The sequence below is a fragment of the Leucoraja erinacea genome, unplaced genomic scaffold, assembly GCF_028641065.1.
Source record: "Leucoraja erinacea ecotype New England unplaced genomic scaffold, Leri_hhj_1 Leri_121S, whole genome shotgun sequence".
Classification (NCBI taxonomy): Eukaryota; Metazoa; Chordata; class Chondrichthyes; order Rajiformes; family Rajidae; genus Leucoraja; species Leucoraja erinaceus.
Genome location: NW_026575473.1, coordinates 187,501 through 215,332, shown reverse-complemented (window position 1 = coordinate 215,332; position 27,832 = coordinate 187,501). Strand labels below are relative to the sequence as shown.

General features: G+C 46.1%; 2 protein-coding genes across 3 annotated transcripts in view; one reads left to right on the top strand and one right to left on the bottom strand.

Moving 5' to 3' along the window:
• Positions 1 to 27,832, top strand: part of plek (pleckstrin) — a 198,585-nt gene that overhangs the window by 49,482 nt on the left and 121,271 nt on the right. Inside the window, exon 10 of one of the 2 annotated variants that reach the window (XR_008726512.1) lies at positions 20,669 to 20,700. The exons of the other annotated variant lie outside the window; for it this stretch is intronic. The gene's annotated coding sequence lies outside the window, so the exon portion shown is untranslated. Of the gene's footprint in view, positions 1 to 20,668; positions 20,701 to 27,832 lie in introns of those variants that run through there. 2 annotated transcript variants of the gene reach the window in all.
• The window catches only part of LOC129715523 (F-box only protein 48), a 6,499-nt gene continuing 336 nt past the window's right edge, over positions 21,670 to 27,832 (bottom strand). Inside the window, exons 2-3 of the mRNA XM_055665393.1 lie at positions 24,458 to 24,798; positions 21,670 to 21,838 (exon numbers count right to left, since the gene is read on the bottom strand). Of these exons, the coding sequence (XP_055521368.1) occupies positions 21,677 to 21,838; positions 24,458 to 24,760 (465 nt within the window). The 5' untranslated portion in view covers positions 24,761 to 24,798 and the 3' untranslated portion in view covers positions 21,670 to 21,676. The remainder of the gene's footprint in view (positions 21,839 to 24,457; positions 24,799 to 27,832) is intronic.

Genomic DNA, 27,832 nt, shown 5'->3' with positions numbered 1-27,832 from the left:
GCAGAAGGACCTCTTTACTCCTATACCCAAATCCTCTCGTTATGAAGGCCAACATGCCATTAGCTTTCTTCACTGCCTGCTGCACCCACATGTTTACTTTCAGTGACTGGTGTACAAGGACACCCAGGTCTCGTTGAACTTCCCTTTTTGCTAATTGGACCCCATTGAGATAATGGTAGTCAAAAATGCTGGAGAAACTCAGCGGGTGAGGCAGCATCTATGGACCGAAGGAATAGGCGACGTTTTGGGTTGAGACCCTTCTTCAGACTGTGACCCTCTCTCCATTGAGATAATAATCTGCCTCCTTGTTTTTGCCGCCAAAGTGGAGAACCTCACATTTATCTACATTATACTGCATCTGCCACGCATCTGCCCACTCAATCAACCTGTCTAAGTCACCCTTCAACCTCTTAGCATCCTATTCTCAGTTCACACTGCCACCCAGCTTTGTGTCATCTGCAAATTTGCTCATGTTACTTTTAATCCCATCTTCTAAATCATTAATATATATTGTAAATAGTTGCGGCCCCAGCACTGAGCCTTGCGGCACTCCACTCGCCACTACCTGCCATTCTGACAGGGACCCGTTAATCCCTACTCTTTGTTTCTTCTCTGCCAACCAATTCTCTATCCATGGCACTACCCTACCCCCAATACCATGTGCTCTAATTTTGCCCACTAATCCCCTGTGGGACTTTCTCAAAGGCTTTCTGAAAGTCTAGATACACTACATCCACTGGCACCCCTTCATCCATTTTACTTGTCACATCCTCAAAAAATTCCAGAAGATTAGTCAAGCATGATTTCCCTTTCATAAATCCATGTTGACTTGGACCAATCCTGTCACCACTTTCCAAATGCGTTGCTATTACATCTTTTATAATTGACTCCAGCATCTTTCCCACCACCGATGTCAGGCTAATTGTTCTGTAATTCCCTGTTTTCTCTCTCTCTCTCGCTCCTTTCTTGAGAAGTGGGATAACATTAGCTACCTTCGAATCCACAGGAACTGATCCTGAATCTATAGAACATTGGAAAATGATCACCAATGCATTTCTAGAGCCACCTCCATGAGTACCCTGTGATGCAGACCATCAGGCCCTGGGGATTTATCAGCCTTCAGTCCCATCAGTCTACCCAATACTATTTCTCACCAAATGCAATTTCCTTTCAGTTCCTCTGTCTCCCTAGATCTTCTGTCCTCCAGTACATCTGGGAGATTGTTTGTGTCTTCCTTAGTGAAGACAGAACCAAAGTACCTGTTCAACTCCTCTGCCATTTCCTTGTTCCCCATAATGATTTCACCTGTTGCAGCCTTCAATGGACCCACATTTGTCTTTACTAATCTTTTTCTCTTAACCTACCTAAAGAATCTTTTACTATCCTTCTTTATATTCATGGCCAGCTTCCCCTCGTACTTCATCTTGTCACCCTGTATTGCCCTTTTTGTTATCCCTGTTGTCCTTTGGAAGTTTTCCCAATCCTCTGGCTTCCCGCTACTCTGCGATGTTCTACACCTTTTCTGTTAGATTTATTCCAAAAGAAAAGCTGTACAACGTGGCTGATCTAACCTCTGACACCCGTACTAATCAACAATCCATCTATCTCTGCATTAAAACTATTCCACTGACTTGGCCTCCACAGCTTTCTGTTAGAAAGCATTCCACAGATTCACCACCCTCTGACTAAAGAAATTCCTCCTCATCTCCTCCCCAAAGGAATGTCCTTTAATTCTGAGGCTGTGACCTCTAGTCCTAGACTCTCCCACTAGTGGAAACATCCTTTCCACACCCACTCTATCCAAGCCTTTCAGATCTGCAGATGGAGGGTCTAGTTGAGGTGGCTGTGGATTGCCTCGTGAATGAGCAACAGTGAGTCTACTTGGAATTGGGTAGAATGGATAATTGTTCCATGTTGATGATGATTGTAGGTGCTGGAGTTATGGGCAGCACAGTGATGGATTCTCCAGTCCAATCGATAATGTTTTATTATTTATGTTTCATGTTTTATGTGTCATTCCTAACTGTCACTGCATGTCATGTCGTCACTTGCGGGCGGAGCACCAAGGGAAATTCCTTGTATGTGAATACTTGGCCAATAAACTTATTCATTCATTCATTCAAGAAGGGTCTCAATGCGAATCGTCACCTATTCCTTTTCTCCAGAGATGCTGCCTGACCCGCTGAGTTACTCCAGTATTTTGTGTCTGCCATTCAATCATGGCAGATCTATCTTTCCCTCTCAACCCCATTGTCCTGCCTTCTCCCCATAACCCCTGACACCTATACTAATCAAGAAACTGTCAATCTAGATAGGACTCTTAAAGAGCTAAATAGGGCTCTTAAAGATAGCAGAGTCAGTGGATATGGGGAGAAGGCAGGAACAGGGTATTGAATGTGGATGATCAGCCATGATCACATTGAATGGCGGTGCAGGTTCGAAGGGCCTAACGGCCTACTCCTGCATCTATTGTCTAATCTCCACTATATAAATATCCATCTGCGTGGCAGAATATACATTCAGGGTTGTGGTATTCGTGACAGAGCATATTGCTTTGATCTTATGTCCCTCTATATCTGCATAGCTACAAGAATTAATTATCGGTTCAGTATCTCTATCAGCTTAGTTTATCGTCACATGTAATGAGATACAGTGAACAATTTTTGTTGCGTGCTAACCAGTCAGTGGAAAGGCAATACATGATTACAATTTATGTGTTTACATGATTAGTGAATAATGTTTAGTGCAAGATAAAGCCAGCAAAATGCGATCAGGGGTAGTCCGAGGGTCACCAAAGCGGTAGATAGTAGTTCAGCACTGCTCTCTGGTTGTGGTAGGATGGTTCAGTTGCCTGATAACAATCATTGCCACAGAAAACTGTGGAGGCCAAGTCAGTGGATATTTTTCAGGCAGAGATAGATAGATTCTTGATTAGTACGGGTGTCAGAGGTTATGGGGAGAAGGCAGGAGAATGGGGTTAGGCGGGAGAGGTGGATCAGCCACGATTGAATGGTGGATGGGCAAATTGACTAATTCTACTCATATCCCTTATGACCTTATGTTGTCGACTTCAGGAGCTGGGTGGAGTGCCCACCCCAATCTGCCTCTCCCATTAGGCAAGAAATACAGGTGAGTAAACACACACCTCCAGATTCAGGGACAGTTTCTTCCCAGCTGATAGCAGGCAACTGAACCATCCTATCAACAACTACATAGCAGTACTGAGCTACTATCTACCTCATTGGGGAGAAGAAAGGAAGAGGAGGATCCCGAGGGCTGAGGGAGAGCTGAGAAGGGGAGGAGACAGCAAGGGCTACCAAAAATTGGAGAATTCAATGTTTATGCCGCTAGGGTGCAGACTGCCCAAGCGGAATATGAGGTGCTGCTCCTCCAATTTGCGGTGGGACTCACTCTGGCCATGGAGGAGGCCCAGGACAGAAAGGTCGGATTCGGAATGGGAGGGGGAGTTGAAGTGCTGAGCCACCGGGAGATCAGGTTGGTTAATGCGAACCGAGCGGAGGTGTTCAGCGAAACGATCGCCAAGCCTACGCTTGGTCTCACCGATGTAGTCAGCAGTACGTCTTTCTGCTGACTGGTTAGCACGCAACCAAAGCTTTTCATTGTACCTCGGTACACGTGACAATAAACTGAACTGAAACAATGGTTTACTTTAGTTTAGTTTAGTTTTAGTTAGAGATGCAGCACGGAAACAGGCCCTTCGGCCCACCTGGTCGGTGCAGACCAGCGATCCCCGCACACTAACACTATCCTACACCCACTAGGGACAATGTTTACATTCGCCAAGCCAATTAACCTACAAACCTGTACGTCTGTGGAATGTTGAAGGAAACCGAAGATCTCTGAGAAAACCCACGCAGGTCACGGGGAGAACGTGCAAACTCCGTACAGACAGCACCCGTAGTCAGAATGGAACCCGGATCTCTGGCGCTGCATTCGCTGTAAGGCAGCAACTCTACCGCTGCACCACCGTGACTGCCATGCTGCTGAAGTCGAGATGGTTGTGAGCTTCAGCAATTCAAGATGTCACCAACAATTTGCTCTGGTCCCACCATAAAATGGACACTGCAGTCAAGAAAGCACATCAATGCCTCCACGACCTCAGGAGGTTTGGCATGTCTCCAAATGTTGTTGCAATGACTCCAACTACAGTTTATGCAGATGCACCAGGAAAGAATCCTATTGCAGTGCAGCACAACTTGGTTTTGGCAACAGCTCGGCCCAAGACTGCACAAACTCACACAGAGTAGTGGATGCAGCCCAGACCATCACACAAATGGGTATCACCCCTCCCCCCACATTAACCCTCTGTGGGGTGGGGCACAGCAATAGACAATAGACAATAGGTGCAGGAGGAGGCCATTCGGCCCTTCGAGCCAGCACCACCATTCACTGTGATCACGGCTGATCATCCCCAATCAGTTCCCCGTTCCTGCCGTCTCTCCATATCCCCTGACTCCGTTATCTTTAAGAGCCCTATCCAGCTCTCTCTTGAAAGTATCCAGAGAACCGGCCTCCACTGCCCTCTGAGGCAGAGAATTCCACAGACTCACCACTCTCTGTGAGAAAATGTGTTTCCTCATCTCCGTTCTAAATGGCTTACTCCTTATTCTTAAACTGTGGCCCCTGGTTCTGGACTCCCCCAACATCGGGAACATGATTCCTGCCTCTAGCGTGTCCAAACCCTTAATAATCTTATATGTTTCAACAGAATATGTGCCCACCCATGCTCACACAGTGACGTCTGAAGAATAGTGTCATCTGTAAATGGCTCGATGGTAATCATGTATAGTCTTTCCGCTGACTGGTTAGCACGCAACAAAAGCTTTTCACCTTACCTTGCTACACGTGACAATAAGTTTAACTGTAAAGAGTCCCGAACTGATTGGCTACCTATCCATGTCCTCCAGAGATGCTACCTGAATTACTCCAGCATGTGTGTTTTGGACTTGAGACTTTTTAGATACGGTGCAGAACCAGGCCTTTGGCCCATCGAGCCAGCGACCACTCCATACACCAGCACTTCCCTACACACCAAGGACAATTTTTACAACTTACCAAAGCCAGTTATAACCTACAAACCTGTACCTCTTTGCAGTGGTGGAGGAAGCCTGAGCACCCGGAGAAAACCCACATGGTCACAAGGAGAACGTACAAACTCTGTACAGACAGCACCTGTAGTCAGGATGGAACCCGGGTCCCTGGCGCTGTGAGGCAGCAGCTCTACCGCTGTGCTGCCCTTTACAGAGGGGAAAAAATGCTCCTAATCAGCTTCAAGTCTAAACATAGAAACATAGAAATTAGGTGCAGGAGTAGGCCATTCGGCCCTTCGAGCCTGCACCGCCATTCAATATGATCATTGCTGATCATCCAACTCAGTATCCCGTACCTGCCTTCTCTCCATACCCCCTGATCCCCTTAGCCACAAGGGCCACATCTAACTCACAATAAGTTGCACCATGTTGAAGTGCAACACCCAGAAAATATAAAGGAACGAGATTGAATTATATCATTGAACAGTGAACAATTTTCCTTTACAAGGATGTGAATCTTTGGAATTCTCTGCCATGTAAAACTCTAATGGCTGAACTACTGCTTGCATCAGGAACTAGGCAGAGTTTTGTTCTGCAATTAATTTTGCTCTGAAAGTCACCACTTCTGTTTTGCTTGTTTTACCACTCGACCTCGATACTGAAATTCACATTTTACAACAGGCCAGATTCTCTTCACTTCCTTTAATCTGTAGAGTGGGCATTCAGTGAAGAATTGTAAATTATTCTTCATATACACGTTGGGGGCAAGTGAAAGAGAGTACGGTGGTGCAGCGGTAGAAGTTGCTGCCTCACAGCACCAGTGACCATGTTCCTTCCTGACCACGGGTGTGGTCTGTGGGGAGTTTCAAGTTCAAGTTCAAATTTATTTGTCACATGCACCACAAGGTGCAGTGAAATGTCATTTACCATGCAGCGTTACAATTAAAAAAGGACAGAATACACAACAGCATTCTTCACCAAAGATCCTACAGCGAGCAAGATAGTCCACTCGACCAAAAAGATGTAGTACGGTCATGGGCAGATTCGTGGGTCATTTTCGGCCCCATTTCCGTAACCGGCTTCCGTCTCCGCACCAAAGATCCCGTAGCGGAGCAAAGATACTAGTGCGGAGACGGAAGCCCGTTACGGAAACATCCTCGTGAAAATAAAAGTTATTTGGTAAAAATCTTCTCCTCATTTTCAGAATTTTAATTTATTAACACAAACTGTTTCCCCGCAACGGTGATTACACTGCGAGTCGGGTCGGGTCGTGTCGGGTCCGGTTACGGAAATGGATGAAAAAAAGGCCCATGTTCCGCTCCGTTGCGTACTACACGTCAGCCCATTGCTTTTAGCAGGAGTGGTCTATCTTGCTCCGTTATAGGATCTTTGGTCTTCACTGTGGTGGAAGGCAATACAGTTCAGACAGTCTACCTCCTCCTCCTCCCTTGTTCACCCATGGTCGGGGCCCTGACCCCCTGCAGCCACCACCATGGACGGCCCGATGTTCAAGCCCTCTGGTCGGGATGGTTGGAACGCTGATGTCGGGACAGGTCGAGGACACCCTGTGGCCCGGAGCTCCCAAATCGGCCACCTCCTTACCCGAGACCGCGGCTTCATATGTTGTAGGCCGCAGGCTGGCGGTCGGAGCTCTTCTCCAGCGACCCCCAGCGAGGGATCGCCCGCTCCATGATGGAAGGTCCGATGGAAGGTTACTTTGTGCGTTCTCTCTGTGACGGTGCGGGGTTTCTCCGGGTGCGCGGGTTTCCGCACGCATTCCAAAGACGTGCAAGTTTATCTGTAAATCGGCTTCTGTAAATTGTCCCTAGTGTGCAGGATAGAAGCAGTACGCAGGTGGTCAGCATGGACACCATGGGCCGAAGGGCCTGTTTCCCGGCTGTATCTCTCAAGTAAACCAAAAGAGGCTAAGATCAGATCAACCACCATCTTAGTGAACAGTACAAAGGTTCAGAGGGGCACCAGACATATTCTAGTTTCTACTTCTGTCGTTTTGAAGTGACTTCTCCCAGAATACTTGGAATTTAATTTGCATTCAGGCCTGGCGTGATTTTTGAGAAATGAAAAATTATCTTTATTTTTTAAACCGCAAACAAAAATAGAACAACACAAAAAGATCCAAGCTAAAGCAACTGTTGTAAGGTTACCAAAACATTTCCACAGGCTGTGTTTTTAACCCATAGTTCTTGCCTGCGATTTGGCGAACAATGTGTCACAACGTGGCTGTTGTGTGTCAGAAATAGTCGTTCAATCGAAAGACCAATAGTTATGCAATCTGTGGTATTGTGCAAATGTCAACTGTGACATACAAAACAAAAGTGAAGAAAAGTGTACATGTAGAATCTGATAATAAGTGAACCATTCCAAGTTTAGTTTAGTTTAGAGATACAGCGTGGAAAAAGGCCCCTTCGGCCCACCAAGTCCATGCCGACCAGCGATCCCCGCACACTAACTATCCCACACATACTCGGGACAATTTACATTTATACCAAGCCAATTAACCTACAAACATGCACGTCTTTGGAGTGTGGGAGGAAACCGGAGATCCCAGAGAAAACCCACACAAGTCACGGGGAGAACGTGCAAACTCCGTACAGACAGCGCCCGTAGTCAGGATTGAACCCACGTCTCTGGCGCTATGAGGCAGCAACTCTACTGCTGTGCCACCATGCCGTTCTCAAAAGTGATGGCTTTTGTTGTGGTTCCACAAGGCTGTGAAACAATGCTGTTTGCAGCTCCACTTCCTGTGATATCTGTGAATATACATGAATACTGCCATCACACCGGGTGTGAAATAATGCCCGACTGTTCAGTCTCTCTTCTCTCTCTGTTGTAATGCAGGGGCAGGAGGGAAATACAAAATAGAATTCAGTCTTCATGAGTCACGAGTGTTTTATGGTCTAACCAAGGGTCTCGACCCGAAACGTCACCCATTCCTATTCTCCAGAGATGCTGCCAGTCCAGCTGAGTTACTCCAGCATTCTGTGTCTATCTTCAGAGTAAACCAGCGTAAATCTGCAGCTCTTTCCTACACAAGAGTGTTTTTTTGGCATACGCCCCGAAACTGAACAGTGAAACCCTCACTTGCAGCAGCAATACACACACACTCAGTAGACACAAAGGGCTGGAGGAACTCGCCAGGGTCACGCAGCATCACTGGAGAAAAAAGGATAGGATGAGTGAGGTTTCGGACAGAAAGTGGGGGGTGGGAGGTGAAGATCTGGACACCCTAGTTATTTTACACAGTTTAGAGATACAGCTCGGAAACAGGCCCTTCAGCCCACCGAGTCTGCACTAACCAGCAATCCCCATACACTAACACTATCGTACACACACTAGGGACAATTTACAATGTTATAAGCCAATTTACATTGGCTTAAAATTGTTAAAATTGTACAAGGCATTGGTGAGACCAAATCTGGAGTATGGTGTACAATTTTGGTCGCCCAATTACAGGAAGGATGTCAACAAAATAGAGAGAGTACAGAGGAGATTTACTAGAATGTTGCCTGGGTTTCAACAACCAAGTTACAGAGAAAGGTTGAATAAGTTAGGTCTTTATTCTCTGGAGCGCAGAAGGTTAAGGGAGGACTTGATAGAGGTCTTTAAAATGATGAGAGGGATAGACAGAGTCGATGTGGATAAGCTTTTCCCTTTGAGAAAAGGGAAGATTCAAACAAGAGGACATGACTTCAGAATTAAGGGACAGAAGTTTAGGGGTAACATGAGGGGGGACTTCTTTACTCAGAGAGTGGTAGCGGTGTGGAATGAGCTTCCAGTGGAAGTGGTGGAGGCAGGTTCGTTGGTATCATTTAAAAATAAATTGGATAGGCATATGGATGAGAAGGGAATGGAGGGTTATGGTATGAGTGCAGGCAGGTGGGACTAAGAGAAAAAAAGTTGTTCGGCACGGACTTGTAGGGCCGAGATGGCCTGTTTCCGTGCTGTAATTGTTATATGTTATATGTTACCTACAAACCTGGATGTCTTTGGAGTGTGAGAAGCCCCAGAGAGAACCCACGCAGGACACGTGGAGAAGGTACAAACTCCGTACAGACAGCAACCGTAGTCGGGATTGAATCCAGGTCTATGGCGCTGTGAGGCAGCAACTCTACCGCTGTACCATCGAGTGGCCCTTCACATTGTTACGCTTGAGATCACACTTTCCCCATCTAACGATGGATCTACCAAGCATCACCTTGCCTGAGGTCATTGGTAGACAAAAATGCTGGAGAAACTCAGAGGGTGAGGCAGCATCAATGGAACAAAGGAATAGGCGACGTTTTGGGTCAAGACCCTTCTTCAGTCTTCAGACTGATGTCGGGGCGGGGGAGGAGAAAAAGAAAGGAAGAGGCGGAGACAGTGGGCTGTGGGAGAGCTGGGAAGGGATGGGGAAGGAGGGAGAAAGCAGGGACTACCTGAAATTGGAGAAGTCAATGTTCATACTGCTGGGTGTAAACTGCCCAAGCGAAATATGAGGTGCTGCTCCTCCAATATGCAGTGGGACTCACTCTGACCATGCAGGAGGCCCAGGACAGAAAGGTTGGATTCGGAATGGGAGGGGGAGTTGAAGTGCTGAGCCACCGGGAGATCAGGATGGTTGTTGCAAACTGAGCGGAGGTGTTGGGAGAAGCGATCGCCAAGCCTACGCTTGGTCTCACCGATGTAGAGCAGTTGACACTGAGAACAGCGATCATGCCTGAGGTCATGTGCCATTTGTTGCTGGCCTTGATTCAACCTGGTCTTTTCTTGCCTCCACCTCTTCATCTTCTCCTCTCCCCCCAGCCCCCCCCCCCCCCCCCCCCCCCCCCTCCCACCCCTTTCCTCACCTCCTACTTTCTGTCTGAAGAAGGATCCTGACCCGAAACTTCACCTATCCGTATTTCTTCAGAGATGCTGCCTGACCTGCTGAGTTACTCCAGCACTTTGTGTCTATCTTTGGTTGTAAACCAGCATCTGCAGTTCTTTGTTTCCATCTTCAGTGGACATTCAGTTCATGAATATGACAAGAAAAATACTTCCAAATCAAATGTTGAGGATAAATGATGATGAGTATTGATTCCAATATACTTAATCTCCAGGAAGTTAGTAGATGTGTCCTTACTTAAAAGGTGGTTTGCAATGTCAAAGTCGCTTGCATGAAGCAAACACCCAAATCTGAAATAGATTAATGTCAGATCAAAATAAATTAGGGAACATATGTCAATTGTAATGTTTTAATCGTTTTACTATTGGGCGGAGGTGTTAACATCGCGGTGTACAATTTCCTGATATTAGACAATAGGTGCAGGTGTAGACCATTCAGCCCATCAAACCAGCACCGCCATTCAATGTGATCATGGCTGATCATCCCCAATCAGTAGCCCCTTCCTGCCTTCCCCCCATATCCTCTGACTCCGCTATCTTCAAGAGCCCTATCTAGCTCTCTCTTGAAAGTATCCAGAGAACCGGCCTCCACCGCCCTCTGGGGCAGAGAGTTCCACAGACTCACAACTCTCTGTGAGGAAAAGTGTTTCCCCGTCTCCGTTCTAAATGGCTTACCCCTTATTCTTAAACTGTGGCCCCTGGTTCTGGACTCCCCCAACATCGGGAACATGTTTCCTGCCTCTAGCGTATCAAAACCCTTAATAATCTTATATGTTTCAATAAGATCCCCTCTCATCCTAAACTCCAGAGTGTACAAGCCCAGCTGCTCCATTCTCTCAGCATATGACAGTCCCACCATCCCGGGAATTAACCTGGTGAATCAACGCTGCACTCCCTCAATAGACTGAATTATCTGGTAGAATTAATTCAGAAAAAATGGACGGGCCAGAATGCAGTTTCACTAGTGAGCCTCGCATTTATTAAACTAGTCATTTAAATGAATCGAAAACTGGACATAATTTTCCTGCGGTAGACTCAAAATGCTGGAGTAACTCAGTGGGACAGGCAGCATCTCTGGGGAGAAGGAATGGGTGATGTTTCACGGAGGGGGGGGGGGGGGGTCCTGAAACGTCACCCATTCCTTCTCTCTACAGATGCTGCTTGTCCCACTGAGTTACTCCAGCATTTTGCGTCTACCTTCGATTTAAACCAGCATCTGCAGTTCTTTCCTGCAGCTTTTTCCTGCATTCACTCTGATTCAGGAGTTAAAAAATTGACTTCTATTTTTTAACTGAGCTATATCAAGAGTATTAATTCCTGCATAAATATATTGTGGGTGATAAGCCATGAAAAACTACTGATTGGACAAATAACCTTGCACAAAATGGACTCGGACTGAGAGACAGTGTTAAGGCCACATGCCTCCTGCTGCACTAAAGTGCTCCCTCTAGTGTCATTTATAGACCTCAGTGCTAAGTTTAGTTTAGTTTGGTTTATAGATAGAGCAGAAACAGGCCTTTCAGCCCACCAAGTCCGCACTGGCCAGCGATCCCCGCACATTAACACTATCCTACACACTAGGAACAATTTTTACATTCATTCATTCAAAATAATCTCACCACCACAATACAAGCAAAACAAATATTCTCAAATTATTATTTCCCCTTCCTTACTGAGGCTCCATTGCAATCCCCGCGGTGCCCAGCAGTCACGGAAATCCCCCAGGGCGCCCGTGGACAGCGCATGGTCCCTCTCTAAAATCACCCTGGCACGGACGTAACCCCGGAAAAGGGGCACGGGCAGAGCCCTCTACCCCACAGCGCCGTGACTCGCCAACCAGGACATCTTCAGCCCTGCCCTCTCCCCTGCCCAAGGCTGTGCAAAGATGAGGATGGTGGGTGTGATGTGCAGCCAGAAGGCAAGGAGCAGCCCCTTTAGATATTGGAGCACACACACCGTATACAGGTGGAACACAGACTCCCCACCATGGTGGAGTGCATACCTCTGGGGCCACGTCTGTCTTGACCAAGGACTGTGTGTGACTGTCCGCGCACATGTTTAGTTAAGTTTATGATCATGTGGAGTGAGGTAGTGAAAAGCCTTTTGTTGCGTGCTATCCAGTCAGCGAGAAGACCACACATGGTTACAATCCAACCATCCACAGCGTACAGATACAGGATAAAGGGAATAAGGTTTAGCGCAAGATAAAGTCCAGTAAAGTCTGATTAAAGATAGTTCACAAGTCTCCAATGACGGAGATGGAGGGTTAGGACTACTCTCTAGATGGTGAGAGGACAGTTCAGTTGCCTGATAACAACTGGGAACAAACTGTTTCTGAATCTGAGAGTGTGCGTTTTCACATTTGTCCTGTTGGGAGAGGGGAGAAGAGGGCGTGGGCAGGGTGATTATGCTAGTGCCCTTGCTGAGGCAGCGTGAAGTGTAGATGGAGTCAATGAAAGGGAGGTAGACAAAATTGCTGGAGAAACTCAGCGGGTACGGCAGCATCTATGGAGCGAAGGAAATAGGCAACATGTCGGCCCGAAGGTTTCTCCAGCAATTTTGTCTACCTTCGATTTTCCAGCATCTGCAGTTCCTTCTTGAACAATGAAAGGGAGACTGGTTTGTGTGACGGACTGGGCTACGTATGTCCACAATTCTCTGCAATGCTGTGCTATCTCGGATGGAGCTGTTCCCTAACCGTGCTGTGATGCATCTCAATAAATGCTTTCTGTGGCGCATCTGTAGAAGTTGGTGAGAGTTGTTGGAGATCCTGGTCTCCCAACGTCAAGCATAAGCATCTACCTGAAGGGACATAAAGTCCGTGGCTCCAGGGCCGACCTCTTCAGCCGTCTCAAGACCCACAGAAAGGACCCACCAGAGGGACAATCATACTTGACCTCTGGTGGTCAGCGATGATGATGACATTGAAGGAAAATTGTATTTCTTGAAACTGATCATGTGCAGACCCACGGACTATCTTTGGTGGGACCTTACTGTAGTGGCAGATTATTATATCATTCAAGGAATTGTTTCCTCTAGCTACTATGATTGAAAACAGGGGTAAGGAGAAAGTTTAATTACGCATGCGAGCTCTCCACAAGACATTCAAAGCCGTCCAAAGATAAATCTTCAAAACACAGTCTCTTAACTAATAGCTACCTTCAGGTAGAAGGTACAGGAGCCTGAAGACTGCAACAACCAGGTTCAGTAATAGCTACTTCCCCACAGCCATCAGGCTATTAAACCTGGCTCGGACAAAACTCTGATTATTGGTGGCCTATTATCTGCTATTTGCACGTTATATTTATACAGGTGCACAACCTTTTATCCGAAAGCCTTGGGACCAGACACTTGTCGGATTTCGGACATTTTCGGATTTCAGAATGGAAGATTTTTAGCGTAGATTAGGTAGGTAGCGCGGGCGGCTTGAAAAGTCTGGAGCTGCTGCCTCCTCCCGGGTGACCGGGAGAATTATTGCATAAATGTTAGTCAGTTAGTTTGGAGGGATTTTATGCGGTGGTGGTGGAGTCGGGGTGAAGGGGGAAACTTTAATTCTTAGTCCCCTACCTGGTCGGCGACTCCCAACCTCGCGGAGCTGGGGGCTCCGTCCGGCCGCGGGCGTCGCCGGTTGTAGCTCCGACCCCGGCAACTCTACCCCTGGCTGCGAGGCTCCAAATCCAGCGCGGCCCGCGGCCGGACGTCCCAGCTCCGCGAATGTCGGGAGTCGGCGGCGTCGCAGCACTGGGATACCAGCGGGGAGCGGGCAATGCCTTACCGGGTCGCCTTGCGGCAAGCTCCAGAGCGCTGTGGCCGCCGACACACAACATCGCGGAGCGTCGCTGGATTTGGAGCCGCGGAGCTGGGGGCTCTGTCCGGCCGCGGGCGGCGCCGGTTGGAGCTCCGACCCTGGCAACTCTACCCCTGGCTGCGCGGCTCCAAATCCAGCGACGCTCCGCGATGTTGTGTGTCGGCGGCCACAGCGCTCCGGAGCTTGCCGCATGGCGACCCGGTAAGGCATTGCCCGCTCCCCGCTGGTATCCCAGCGCTGCGACGCCGCCGACTCCCGACATTCGCGGAGCTGGGACGTCCGGCCGCGGGCCGCGGGCCGCGCTGGATTTGGAGCGCCTCGCAGCCAGGGGTAGAGTTGCCGGGGGTCGGAGCTACAACCGGCGCCGCCCACAGCCCCAACGGCCACAGCGCTGCGGAGCTTACTGCACAGCGACCCGGTAAGGCATTGACCGCTCCCCGCCTCTCCGACCAGGTAGGGGACTAAGAATTAAAGTTTACCCCTTCACCCCCCTTCACATAAAAGCCCTCCAAACTAACTGACTAACATTTAAGCAATGATTTACAGATGTTTAAGCGTCTCCTGGTCTCCAGGGAGGAGGCAGCCGCTACAGTAGTACAGACCTGGGTTGACCGTGGGTCGTTTTGGGTCAAGTTTGGCGCCAAACGCGAGCTTTGGTGTGCAGACGACATCTGGAAAAAATGGCCGGTTTTCGGAGCTTTTCGGTTTCTGGAACACCGGATAAAAGGTTGTGCACCTGTATGTATATTGAGGTATATGGACACACTGATCTGTTCTGTAGTCAATGCCTACTATGTTCTGTGTGCTAAGCAAAGCAAGAATTTCATTGTCCTATCAGGGACACATGGCAATAAACTCACTTGAACTTGAACTTGAATAGTTTCTTTATTGTCGTAGTAAAAGCAGTGAGATATTCGTCCAAATTTCTTGTTTAAGTACATTTTGATCTTACTAGTAGTCAAACTCATGCATAGTTGAAAGCTGTGACCTCCCCCACGCTTCTTCAAAACTAAAACTAAAAACTACTAACGCATCTGCGCAAGAATCCCAGCCGCAAACACGCCTCCGACCGTGATAGATCCCACCCACATAATTACAGGCAGATAACATTTAAAGGTAACTGGTTATAGTTTATAACATACTGAGTTAAGCTAAATCGCTACTACATTTACATTGCACTACACGTTATTCCCTTATCATGTGTCTGTACACTGTGGAGGGCTCGATTGTAATCATGTATAGTCTTTCCGCTGACTGGATAGCACGCAACAAAAGCGTTTCACTGTACCGAAGCTAAATTCAATTATTTAAATTGTTGCAACTTAATTACTTGTAAATAACAAGACAGGTCTTTCAGTGAGATTTCCTAACTGTACTGAGACAGGTTCAGCTTAATTGCTATAAAATATCAAGAAGATGCATCAATTTTAGCATGCTCAATCAGCTTGTGTTAATAATGTATTACAATCAGTTTCCAACTAATCTTCATGTTCTTTGATTTCTTCTGAAACAAAAGACCGTAGACAATAGGTGCAGGAGTTGGCCATTCGGCCCTTCGAGCCAGCACCGCCATTCAACGTGATCATGGCTGATCATCCGCAATCAGTACCCCGTTCCTGCCTTCTCCCCATATCCCCTGATGCACAACTCCAGATTCAGGAACAGTTTCTTCCCAGCTGTTATCAGGCAACCGAACCATCCTACCACAACCAGAGAGCAGTGCTGAACTACTATCTACCTCTTTGGTGACCCTCAGACTATCTTTGATCGGACATTGCTGGATTTATCTTGCACTAAATGTTATTCCCTTTATCATGTATCTGTACACTGTAAATGGATCAATTGTAATCTTGTATTATCTTTCTGCAGTCTGGTTAGCACGCAACAAAAGCTTTTCACTGTACCTTGGTACACGTGCCAATAAACTAAACTGAACCAATACCTCACCAAGATTTAATAGGAACCTGAGGGGCAACCAGAGGGTGATGGGTTTATAGAAAAGATACCAGAGGAGGTTGTTGAGGTGGGTACTATAACATCATTTAAAATACATACCTCCAACCCCCCTCACCCTGAACACAGGATCCCCCCAAGGTTGCGTCCTCAGCCCCTTAATGTACCCCCTGTATACACATGACTGTGTGGCCAGGTTCAGCTCCAACCCCATCATCAAGTATGCTGATGACACAGTGGTGGTGGGCCTGATTTCTGATAACGATGAGAATAGAGGTGGCTGATTTGGCACTCTGGTTTAAGACCAATGGCCTCCTCTTGAATGTCACCAAAAACTAAGGAGCTGATTGTGGACTTTAGAAGGGCACAACAACCGAGGACGTACACGGAGGTAAATGGGACTACTATGGATAGGGTGAGCTGCTTTAAATACCTTGGAGTCCAAATCACAGAGGATCTGACAGACAGCACACACTGCCGCACTGGTGAGAACGGCAAGGCAGCGCCTTTACCACCTCAGGCAGCTGAGGAAATTCAGAGTCTCTCTGAGGATCCTTCAATCCTTCTACTCTGGTGCTGTAGAAAGCATCCTGTCCGGAAACATCTCGATCTGGTTTGACAACAGCTCTGCCCAGGACAGGAAGGCTCTGCAGAGTGTAGTGCGTTCGGCCGAACGCACCATGGGAACTACACTCACCCCCCTGCAGGACCTATACACCAGGAGGTGTAGATCCAGAGCCAGCAACATCATGAAGGACCCCTACCACCCCAGCAACGGACTGTTCCAGCTGCTACGGTCAGGCAAACGCCTCCGCTGTCACGCTGCGAAAACAGAGAGAATGAGATGGAGTTTTTTCCCACAGGCCGTCAGGACTGTAAACTCTGACCTCACCAGGGTTAAACAAAAAATGTAAATACTGGTCTGTTGTTCTGTTGTTTTGCACAATCCCGCAGGCATTGCCACTTTCATTTCACTGTACATCTTGTATGTGTATGTGACAAATAAAGTTGACTTGACTCGACTTGGACAGGTACATGGATAGGAAAGATTAGGATAGGATATGGGCCAAATTGGTCTAGCTTAAATGGGTTATCATGCTCAGCAAGATTGAGCTGGGCCGTAGGGCCTGTTTCCGTGCTGAATTACTCTAATGACTATCGTTAATCATTTGAGATACTGTTAATCTAAATAGATATATTTTTCAAGAAATGATGACCATTAACTGACTTTTACACATAAAACACACTACCTTGTGCCGCCACCTGGTGGTCAGACCACTTACTGTTGAACCGTGGTCAGCAGAATGGGGACTGTCACGTGACAGGCATTGAGAGGTAGGTGGCATCATGAGTTAAGGGGAGTGCCCTGCTAGATCAGCAGAATCTTATCTCGAGATCAGTTGTCCTCAGGTAGCAGAGCTGGAGTGAAGAACCTCGCTCTGCAGCAGCAAGAACATCTTTTATGTTAGAGGACCAAACTTGCCTGTATACCAACCATGTCATGTCCTGATAAGGCAACCTCTTGTACACAACGTTTGGTACATCCACAACCTTTCATATTCACTAATTTCATTGAAAGGCTCTTGATGATTTCTGTTGCATTATAAATTGCACTATATTTAAGTGGGAGTTAGATGTGGCCCTTGTGGCTAAGGGGATCAGAGGGTATGGAGAGAAGGCAGGTACGGGATACTGAGTTGGATGATCAGCCATGATCATATTGAATGGCGGTGCAGGCTCGAAGGGCCGAATGGCCTACTCCTGCACCTAATTTCTATGTTTCTATGTTTCTAAATCTACCTGCATGTTGACTGATTTAACAAAGCAAATGAGAACAATCAATCCAAGTCCATATATTTATTTCTAATGGGTAGAAAGCAAAAGTATTCCCATTAGTTATACATGATCAATGCTTTATCATACAAATTCAAAAGTGCTTAAATAATTGAAAAACCTTTTTAAATATAGCTGGATTAAATATGTATAGATTAACAATAGATGATTTTACTTCAAAACATGAACGATTAAACAAATACAAATACCATTATTGGCCTAGCCAAGTGCATGGTGCAACAAAATACATAAATTAGTTAGACATTATAAGATTTCTAGAAAGGTACATTGAATAGGTATTGCAGGTAAGCCAATGGAGACTCGTGGCTTCAAAATATTATAGTGCACAACACTAAAGTTGTTTCAGTGCTTTTTCATATAATAATAATAATAATAATAATAATTTTACTTATAGAGCACTTTAAAAACAAACATAGCTGCAACAAAGTGCTGTACATCACTAATCATTGACAAAAAAGTTCATACACACCAAAAATAACAATCAAAATAAATAGTAGGAAAAGACATGTAAAATAAAGAAACATCAAAAACACCACAAACAGAAGCAAAGCCTCAGGCATGGTCAAAAGCCAGGGAGTACAAATGTGTTTTAACACTGGATTTGAAGATGGACAGTGAGGAGGCCTGTAGGGTGTTCCAGAGTGCCAGAGCAGCAACAGAGAAGGCTCTATCCCCTCTGAGCCTCCGACTAGACCTCGGTACCTCCAGGAGCAGCTGACCAGCTGACCTGAGGGACCGGGCAGGAGTGTATGGGTGGAGCAGCTCAGAGAGGTAAGGCGGGGCGAGCCCATTCAGAGATTTAAAAACAAATAACAGTATCTTAAAATGAACTTGAAAGTGCACCGGGAGCCAGTGTAGGGAGGCCAGAATTGGCGATATGTGCTCCCTCTTTCGAGTCCCTGTTAAAAGGCGAGCAGCAGCATTCTGAACCAACTGGAGACGAGCCAGTGAAAAACAAGCAACACCAAAATAGAGTGCGTTACAGTAATCCAGCCTAGATGTAATAAAGGCATGGATTACGGTCTCAAAATGCTGCCGCTCGAGAATGGGCTTCACCTTCGCCAGCTTCCTTAGGTGAAAGAAGCTGGACTTAACCACCGCGCATATTTGGCGATCTAATTTAAAGTCACTGTCCATCCTAAAACCCAGGTCCACAACTGTTGGTTTCACGTACCTTGACAATGGACCTAAATCAACAAATGGAGGTTCACGGCAGCCATTGGGATCAAATAAAATCACCTCTGTCTTCTTTTCATTAAATCCAAGAAAGTTTAGGGCCAACCAGGACTTAATGTCATCAAGACAAGACAGAAGCGATTTTACAGAAAAGGCATCTTCCCCCCTCAGCGGCAAATAAAGCTGGGTATCATCTGCATAACAGTGGAAAGTGATGCCATGCTGTCTAAGGATGGAACCCAGAGGAAGTATGTACAGCGAGAAAAGCAGGGGCCCCAGAATCGAACCCTGTGGAAGCCCATATGACAGGGGAGCGGAAGAGGATTCAAACCCAGCAAGGCTAACACACATGGTTCTGCCCGCCAGATAGGACCTGAACCATCCCAGGGCACTGCCGCAGATGCCTACTAACTGCTGTAGCCGAGGTAATAAGATATTATGGTCCACCGTATCAAAGGCGCCAGACAAGTCCAGCAGGACAAGAACCACACAATCCCCAGAATCATTAGCCAGGAGGATGTTGTTAAAAACCCTTAGCAATGCTGACTCCGTGCTGTGCATGGTTTTAAATCCAGACTGGAAGATCTCCCGAATATCATGCTCCTCCAGGAATAGTTTTAGCATCTTGTCCGGGAACATTACCATCTGGTTTGGGAATTGCTCTGCCCAGGACAAGAAGGCTCTGCAGAGAGTAGTGCGTTCGGCCGAACGCACTATGGGAACTTCACTCACCCCCCTGCAGGAACTATACAACAGGAGGTGTAACTCCAGAGCAAATAAAATCATGGGAGACCCCTTCCACCCCTGCAACGGACTGTTCCAGCTGCTACGGTCAGGCAAACGCCTCCGTTGCCATGCGGTGAGAACGGAGAGGTTGAGAAGGAGTTTCTTCCCAGAGGCAATTCGGACTGTAAACGCCTATCTCACCAGGGACTAACTCTATTGAACGTTTTTCCCTCCATTATTTATTATGTAAAAGAATATGTGTGTTATGATTGTGTTAATAATTTGTTTGGTTGTTTTGTTGTTTGTCTTTTGCACAAAAGTCCACGAGCATTGCCACTTTCATTTCACTGCACATCTCGTATGTGTATGTGACAAATAAACTTGACTTGACTTGACTTGGATTGCGTTCGGGGACCAGGCCTCCCGTGGGGCTATGGGTGAGTGGTGGAATATTGCGTTGGGGAACGGGTTGTGTTGGGGGACCAGGCCTCCCTTGTGACTTGGTTAAGTATTAACTAATAATGAGAGATTGAAGATTGCATGTGGGTGATTCGTAAAAGGCCAGTTTATACATACTGCAGGTAATTACAAAAGGTGACTGATGTCTTGTGCAAAACACAAAGTGCTGGGGGAACTCGGCAGGCCAGGCAGAATGTGTCGAGTGAAATGGACAGACGACATTTTGGGTCGGGACTCTTCTTCAGCAGGGGGCAAGAAAGCTGTAAAATGGAGATGGTGGTGGGCAAAGCCTGGTAAGTGATAGGTGGATACAGGTGAGAAGGTTTCATTGGCAGATGGGTGGAGTAAATGACAAAGGTGAAAAGCAAAAAGGAGACAAAAGGGAGTCTGTTAAAGAGGGGAGGAGTGAAATACAGGGCTGGAGGAAAGGATATAGATGGAAGGGGACAAGGGGAAGGGGGGAACCTGGAGATGACACAGGAGTGTGAGTAAATGGGAACGTGGCATTACATTTACGATCAGTTCAGATGTTATATTGAATGGTGGACTAGTTCAGTTTAGTTTATTGTCACGTATACCGAGGTACAGTGAAAAGCTTTTGTTGCGTGCTAACCAGTCAGTGGAAGAACAATACATGATAGCTCGAGGGGCCTACTCCTAATAGGTAGGTAGCTGGGGATTGACGGAAAGGGTTGGCTTAGAGATAAACTTGGCTGAAAAACGGTGGTGACAGTAAAGACTGTGGGATAGACAATAGACAACAGGTGCAGGAGTAGGCCATTCGGCCCTTCCAGCCAGCACCGTCATTCAATGTGATCATGGCTGATCATCCCCAATCAGTGCACCGTTCCTGCCTTCTCCCCATATCCCCTGACTCCTTTAAGAGCCCTATCTAGCCCTCTCTTGAACGTATCCAGAGAACCCGCAGAGAACAGGCAGAGAATTCCACAGACTCACAACTTTCTGTGAGAAAAAGTGTTTCATCGTCTCCGTTCTAAATGGCTTACCCCTATTCTTAAAATGGTTGGCGGGTGTTTGGTTGGAAATTAGTGTTGAGGGCTAAGATAGATATCAGTGAGTTGGGGAGGGTTTTGGTCATGACCCACACTGGCTACTGGAGCAGAGGGGTAATGCATTTGAGGAGCAAAGTCAAAGAAGTTATGTCCAGAAGGTAGACACAAAATGCTGGAGTGTCTATCTTCGGTGTAAAGCAGCATCTATCTGCAGTCCCTTCCTCCACAAGTTATGTCCATGATGCCATTAGGTACCAAACATCTGGACTCCTCTGTATATTAGTGCAACAGAAACGTGGAGAACCGAAAATAGCACTTGCAGCAAAGCCCCCATTTCTTTTATAATTTTTACACACTTTAAAACCGAATTGCACAGCGCGCCATTCTTTGGAAAGTGAACCACAAGGTCACACATGTGACCAGAAGTAATCACATAAAGTAATACATTAAAAATATCCTTGCATGAGATTCATCATATTCATTGCTATTTTCCCACTTACAGAACTAATGTGCATGTCTGCTAAAGACCAGTCATCTCTGACCCTAAACAAACATTGTCAGCATAACATATCAAAATTTCACTTGATAAACTTTGAAAAAAATGAATCATATATACTGTACAAAACAATGTACCTGTAATGCTTTCAGAATTAGAAGAGATGTATTTCACAATGTTTTTCACATGTTTGGTCACACACGTGACTAAGAATGGCCCTGGACATGAATGCTGCTTCAATTACATCTCTTGGCATTTATCTTTGCAACTCAGCTTCTAGTATCTCTCCCCATGCATCTGCATTCATTTCACACATACTTTTATCCAGGAGCTCATCTGCAGATCGAATGTTACTGTAATGCCCATTCAACCATGCTTGTTTTAAGTTGCTTTTCTTGTAGTTTTTCACCAGGATAGTCTAAAGATTAACAAAACAAAAACTGTTTAAGCATTCTTAATATTCCCCTTAATTGATATTCCCCTAATGATATTCCCCTTAAATCAAATGGATTGTCATGGAGTCAGTGATAGCATGTGGAAACAGGCCCTTTGGCCCAACTTGCCCACACCAGTGTGTCGACTGTAATTGCATTTAATGTGGAAGCTATATTTTTTACATGCATAATGTCAGGGGGCATGGAGTGCAATGTCATACATGTGGACAAACGATCATTTTTAATAAGTTAGTAAAATATTTAAGCAATGAACAGCTATTTTGCAGCAGAGAGAAACAAACCCCTGAAATTGATTCCCCATTAATGTTCACAGTAGTTCTATGTTGTCCCACTAGAGGGGACAATTTGCAGAGGGCAATTAACCTACAAACCCACACATCTTTGGAATGGGGGAAGAAACTGGAGCACTTCAGAATGAAACCCACGCAGTCACAGGGACAATAGACAATAGGTGCAGGAGTAGGCCATTCGGCCCTTCGAGCCAGCACTGCCATTCAATGTGATCATGGCTGATCATCCCCAATCAGTACCCCATTCCTGCCTTCTCCCCATATCCCCTGACTCCGTTATCTTTAAGAGCCCTATCTAGCTCTCTCTTATTCAGAGAACCGGCCTCCACTGCCCTCTGAGGCAGAGAATTCCACGGACTCACAACTCTCTGTAAGAAAAAGTGTTTCCTCGTCTCCGTTCTAAATGGCTTACCTCTTATTCTTAAACTGTGGCCCCTGGTTCTGAACTCTCGCGACATCAGGAACATGTTTCCTGCCTCTAGCGTGTCCAAACCCTTAACAATCTTATACCTTTCAATAAGATCTCCTCTCATCCTTCTAAATTCCAGAGTGTACAAGCCCAGCCGTTCCATTCTCTCAGCATATGACAGTCCCACCATCCCGGGAATTAACCTTGTAAACCGACGCTGCACTCCCTCATTAGCAAGAATGTCCTTCCTCAAATTAGGGGACCAAAACTATACACAATACTCCAGGTGTGGTCTCACAAGGGCCCTGTACAACTGCAGTAGGACTTCTTTGCTCCTATACTCGACTCCTCGTGTTATAAAGGCCAACATGCCATTCGCTTTCTTCACTGCCTGCTGTACCTGCATGCTTACTTTCATAGACTGATGAACAAGGACCCCCAGATCCCGTTGTACTTCACCTTTTCCCAACTTGACGCCATTTAGATAGTAATCTGCCTTCCTGTTTTTTGATACCAAAGTGGATAACCTCACATTTATCCACATTAAACTTCATCTGCCATGCATCTGCCCACTCACCCAACCTGTCCAAGTCACCCTGCATTCTCATAGCATCCTCCTTACAGTTCACACTGCCACCCAGCTTTGTGCAAATTTGCTCATGTTACTTTGAATCCCTTCATCCAAATCATTGATGTATATTGTAAATAGCTGCGGTCCCAGCAGCAAGCCTTGCGGTACCCCACTAGTCACTGCCTGCCATTCTGAAAGGGACCCGTTATGCCCCTGTCCCACTTAGGAAACCTGAACGGAAACCTCTGGAGACTTTGTGCCCCACCCAAGGTTTCCGTGCGGTTTCCGGAGGTTGCAGGTGGTTGCCGGAGGTTGCAGGTAGTGGAAGCAGGTAGGGAGACTGACAAAAACCTCCGGGAACAGCACGGAAACCTTGGGTGGGGCGCAAAGTCTCCAGAGGTTTCCGTTCAGGTTTCCTAAGTGGGACAGGGGCATTAATCCCTACTCTTTGTTTCCTGTCTGCCAACCAATTTTCTATCCATGTCAGCATTCTACCCCCAATACCATGTGCAAACTCCACACAGGTAGCACCCGAGGTCAGGATCAAACCTGGGTCTCTGGCGCTGTGAGGCAGCTGCTTTACCATCTGCACTGTCCTTAGATCCTGATGCTTGTTGGGAAGAAGCTATTCTTGAACCTGGCAGTCACACATGACTCAATTTGGCAGAATGTTCACGTGCTTGTCACATGCAGTTGGGTTACTGAGTGAAGCCTCCAAGTCCAGTGGAACAGCTGATCATATAACAAATCTGAAAATCACGCCTACGCACTGGACTGAAATTGTCCACCCCTCTTTCATGCATGATTTTTCAACCTGTGAAGTCTCTTTTCTAGGTTGGATTGCAAGTCAAATAGAATACCTTCTCCTAAAATTAAGGCCACCTAGTTAAAATCAAAAACCATTATCTAAAACTTATTGATCACTGAATTGAATATACTGTTGATAGCAAACTCAGATGAAGCAAAATCATTTAGAGAAAGCTGTCTTGCGAGGCGGGAAATTAATGAAGGGAAGGTAAGAAAAGCAGGAGAAACAAATTACTGAAGCTGATAATACAACTGATAAAAAGATGAACACAATGCTGGAGTAACTCATCAGGTCAGGCATCTTCTCTGGAGAATGTGGATAGGTGACATCTTGGGTCGGAACCCTTCATCAGGTGATGCTGCCTGACCTGCTTGCTCCAGTACTTTTTTTCTTCTTGTAAACCAGCATCTGCTGTTCTTTGAGTCTGGCTGGAAAGATGGATTCCAGGTCTGCGTTAAAAATGCTTTACAATTTACAGTCCTCAAATTGTGTCAGACAATTTACCTTCCACGAAAATCCATTTGCTTGATCACGTTGCAGTTCTCTTTCGCAGACAGCTAATGTTGTCAAGCAGTGATCGCGCCACAGGAAGTCATCGTCTTCGATCAAGTCATTCCATTTTCCGCATGTCATTGCTGCATTAGTCAGGCTTTGAATGTCCAATTCACTGAAAATTTTCAGAATTAGCTCTTGAGGTAAAAGCAGAGCAAAATTGGGAGAGTTGTCCGATTCATTCAGATTGGTGGGGACATTTATGTTGCCATCGTCAATGGGATCACGTTTGTTTCTTTTGCAAAATCTTTCCATTCTTGCTTGCTGCACAATTGCGGGGGTATTTTGAAAACCTACAAATTAGAAATTTGACATCTAGTTGTTTTATTTTCACCATCTTAGACAGTATTAGAGGGATGGGGGTCAAACAGTCTAAGATGAATTGGGGCATCTTGGTCTGCATGGACAGGTCGGGCAGAAGGGCAGTTTCCATGCTGTGTGACACTCTCTCGGCTAATAGATTGAAGTCCATGGCCTCCCCTAACTCTTATACATCGGAGAGACCAAACGCAGACTGGGCGATCTTTTCGCGGAACACCTTCGCTCAGCCCCCCTGAACTTACCTGTTCTCGCTGGTTGCCAGACACTTTACTTCTCCTTCCCATCCTACACAGTCCTAGGTCTCCTTCATTCTCAGTGAGGATAGACACAAATTGGAGGAAACCATCTCATATTTCTCTTCAAAGAAGTTGCCTGTCCCGCTGAGTTACTCCAGCTTTTTGTGCCTCTCCTATATGTTTGTGCTGCTTTATTAATTTACCTTCAACCATTTCTTTCTGCACTTCTCATACATTTTACATTTTTACCCCAGCCTTCCATTTTGTCAGGGATTCTTACAGCATACACTGCATTCCAATTTGAAAGTGTTTGAAAAATGGGCCGTAAAAGATTCTGGTAAACAGTCATCTAACCAAAACAGTTACTATTTCTCTCTCCACTGAGACTTTTTGATCTTCTAACTAGTTTCAACATTTTTGTTTTGTATAATAGTACAGGTATTTATACTATTATACTATATACACTCTGACCTCCCTATCATCGAGGGGATCTATCGCAGTCGCTACCTCATCATCAAGGACTCACACCATCCTGGCCACACACTCATCTCCCCGCTACCTTCAGGTAGAAGGTACAGGAGCCTGAAGACTGCAACATCCAGGTTCAGGAATAGCCACTTCCCCACAGCCATCAGGCTATTAAACTCAACTCAAACAAAACTCTGAACATTAATAGCCCATTATCTTTTTATTTGCACTTTATTTATTCATGTATGTATATATGTATATAATGGTATATGGACACACTGATCTGTTCTGTATTCATGCCTACTATATTCTGTTGTGCTGAAGCAAAGCAAGAATTTCATTGTCCTATCTGGGACACATGACAATAAACTCTCTTGAATCTTGAATCTTATATATTTCCCCCTTTATTGGCATAAAGCAAACTGTTAGCAGAAATGCTTCCTGTTGCACAAAAACATTGGCTGTTGGGGCACAATTTGGATTTAAACACAATCAGCAAATTTATTTATTTATCTTTACTCGTTTTATTTCACTGGACATTTCAATTATCGAGATCGATCTGTAGTCAGCTCTCAACTGAGCAGCTCACTAGACCATTTTTGAGGACAAATAGCAGACAATGCCATTGCTGTGTGTTTGACATCACATATAAACCAAAACAGATACACATAGCAGATATCCTTCACTGTGATATGAAGGATGGCAATTACTGATCCCTAAAAGACTACAGTGAACCAAGAGTTGCTGCAACAGTTATCATTGATAAAATTAAAATTATTCTTAATTTAACCTTCTCTTCCCTGTCATACGGACACCTTCTCCTCTCTCTCCCCTCTCACACACCCCACTCCCCTCTCCCTCTTCCACTCTCCCTTTCTTGCTCTCTCCCCATTTCTTCTCTCTCTCTCCTCCCATTTACTCCTCCTACTCACTCTCCTCCCTTCTCCTCTCCCCACATCTCTCTCCCCTCCTGCTCCCCTCCCCTCACACACTTTCACTCCCCCATCTCTCCCTCTCCACATCTCTCCCTTTCCCCTTCTCCCCATCTCTCCTTCTCCCCATCTCTCCTTCTCCCCATCTCTCCTTCTCCCCCAATCTCTCCCTCTCACTATCTCCCCCATCTCTCCCTAATTTGTGGAAGGACATCCTTGCTATTGAGGCAGTGCAGCGTAGGTTCACGAGGTTAATCCCCGGGATGGCAGGACTGTCGTATGAGGAAAGACTGGCAAGAGTGGGATTTAGAAGGAAGAGAGGGGATCTTACAGAAACGTACAAAATTATAAAAGGACTGGGCAAGCTGGATGCAGGAAACATGTTCCCAATTTTGGGGGAGTCCAGATCCAGGGGCCACAGTTTAAGAATAAAGGGAGAGGCCATTTAAAACTGAGACGAGGAAAAACTTCTTCACCCAGAGAGTTGTGAATCTGTGGAATTTTCTGCCACAGAGGGCGGTGGAGGCCAATTCTCTGGATGGATTTAACAGAGAGTTGGATGAATTTAAAAGACAGTTAGATAGAGCTCTTGGGGCTAGTGGAGTCAGGGGAGTATAGGAGCAGGGAGGTTCTACTGCAGTTGTACATGGTCTTGGTGAGACCACACCTGGAGTATTGCGTACAGTTTTGGTCTCCAAATCTGAGGAAGGACATTATTGCCATAGAGGGAGTGCAGAGACGGTTCACCAGACTGATTCCTGGGATGTCAGGACAGTCTTATGAAGAAAGACTGGATAGACTTGGTTTATACTCTCTAGAATTTAGGAGATTGAGAGGGGATCTTATAGAAACTTACAAAATGCTTAAGGGGTTGGACAGGCTAGATGCAGGAAGATTGCTCCCGATGTCGGGGAAGTCCAGGACAAGGGGTCACAGCTTAAGGATAAGGGGGAAATCCTTTAAAACCGAGATAGAAGAACTTTTTTCACACAGAGAGTGGTGAATCTCTGGAACTCTCTGCACACAGAGGGTAGTTGAGGCCAGTTCATTGGCTATATTTAAGAGGGAGTTAGATGTGGCCCTTGTGGCTAAGGGGATCAGAGGGTATGGAGAGAAGGCAGGTACGGGATACTGAGTTGGATGATCAGCCATGATCATATTGAATGGCGAATGGTGCAGGCTCGAAGGGCCGAATGGCCTCTACTCCTGCACCTAATTTCCATGTTTCTATGTTTCTATGGGGGAAAAGCAGGAACGGGTTATTGTTCAAGAAGGAACTGCAGATGCTGGAAAATCGAAGGTAGACACAAAAGTGCTGGAGAAACTCAGCGGGTGCAGCAGCATCTATGGAGCGAAGGGGATAGGTGACG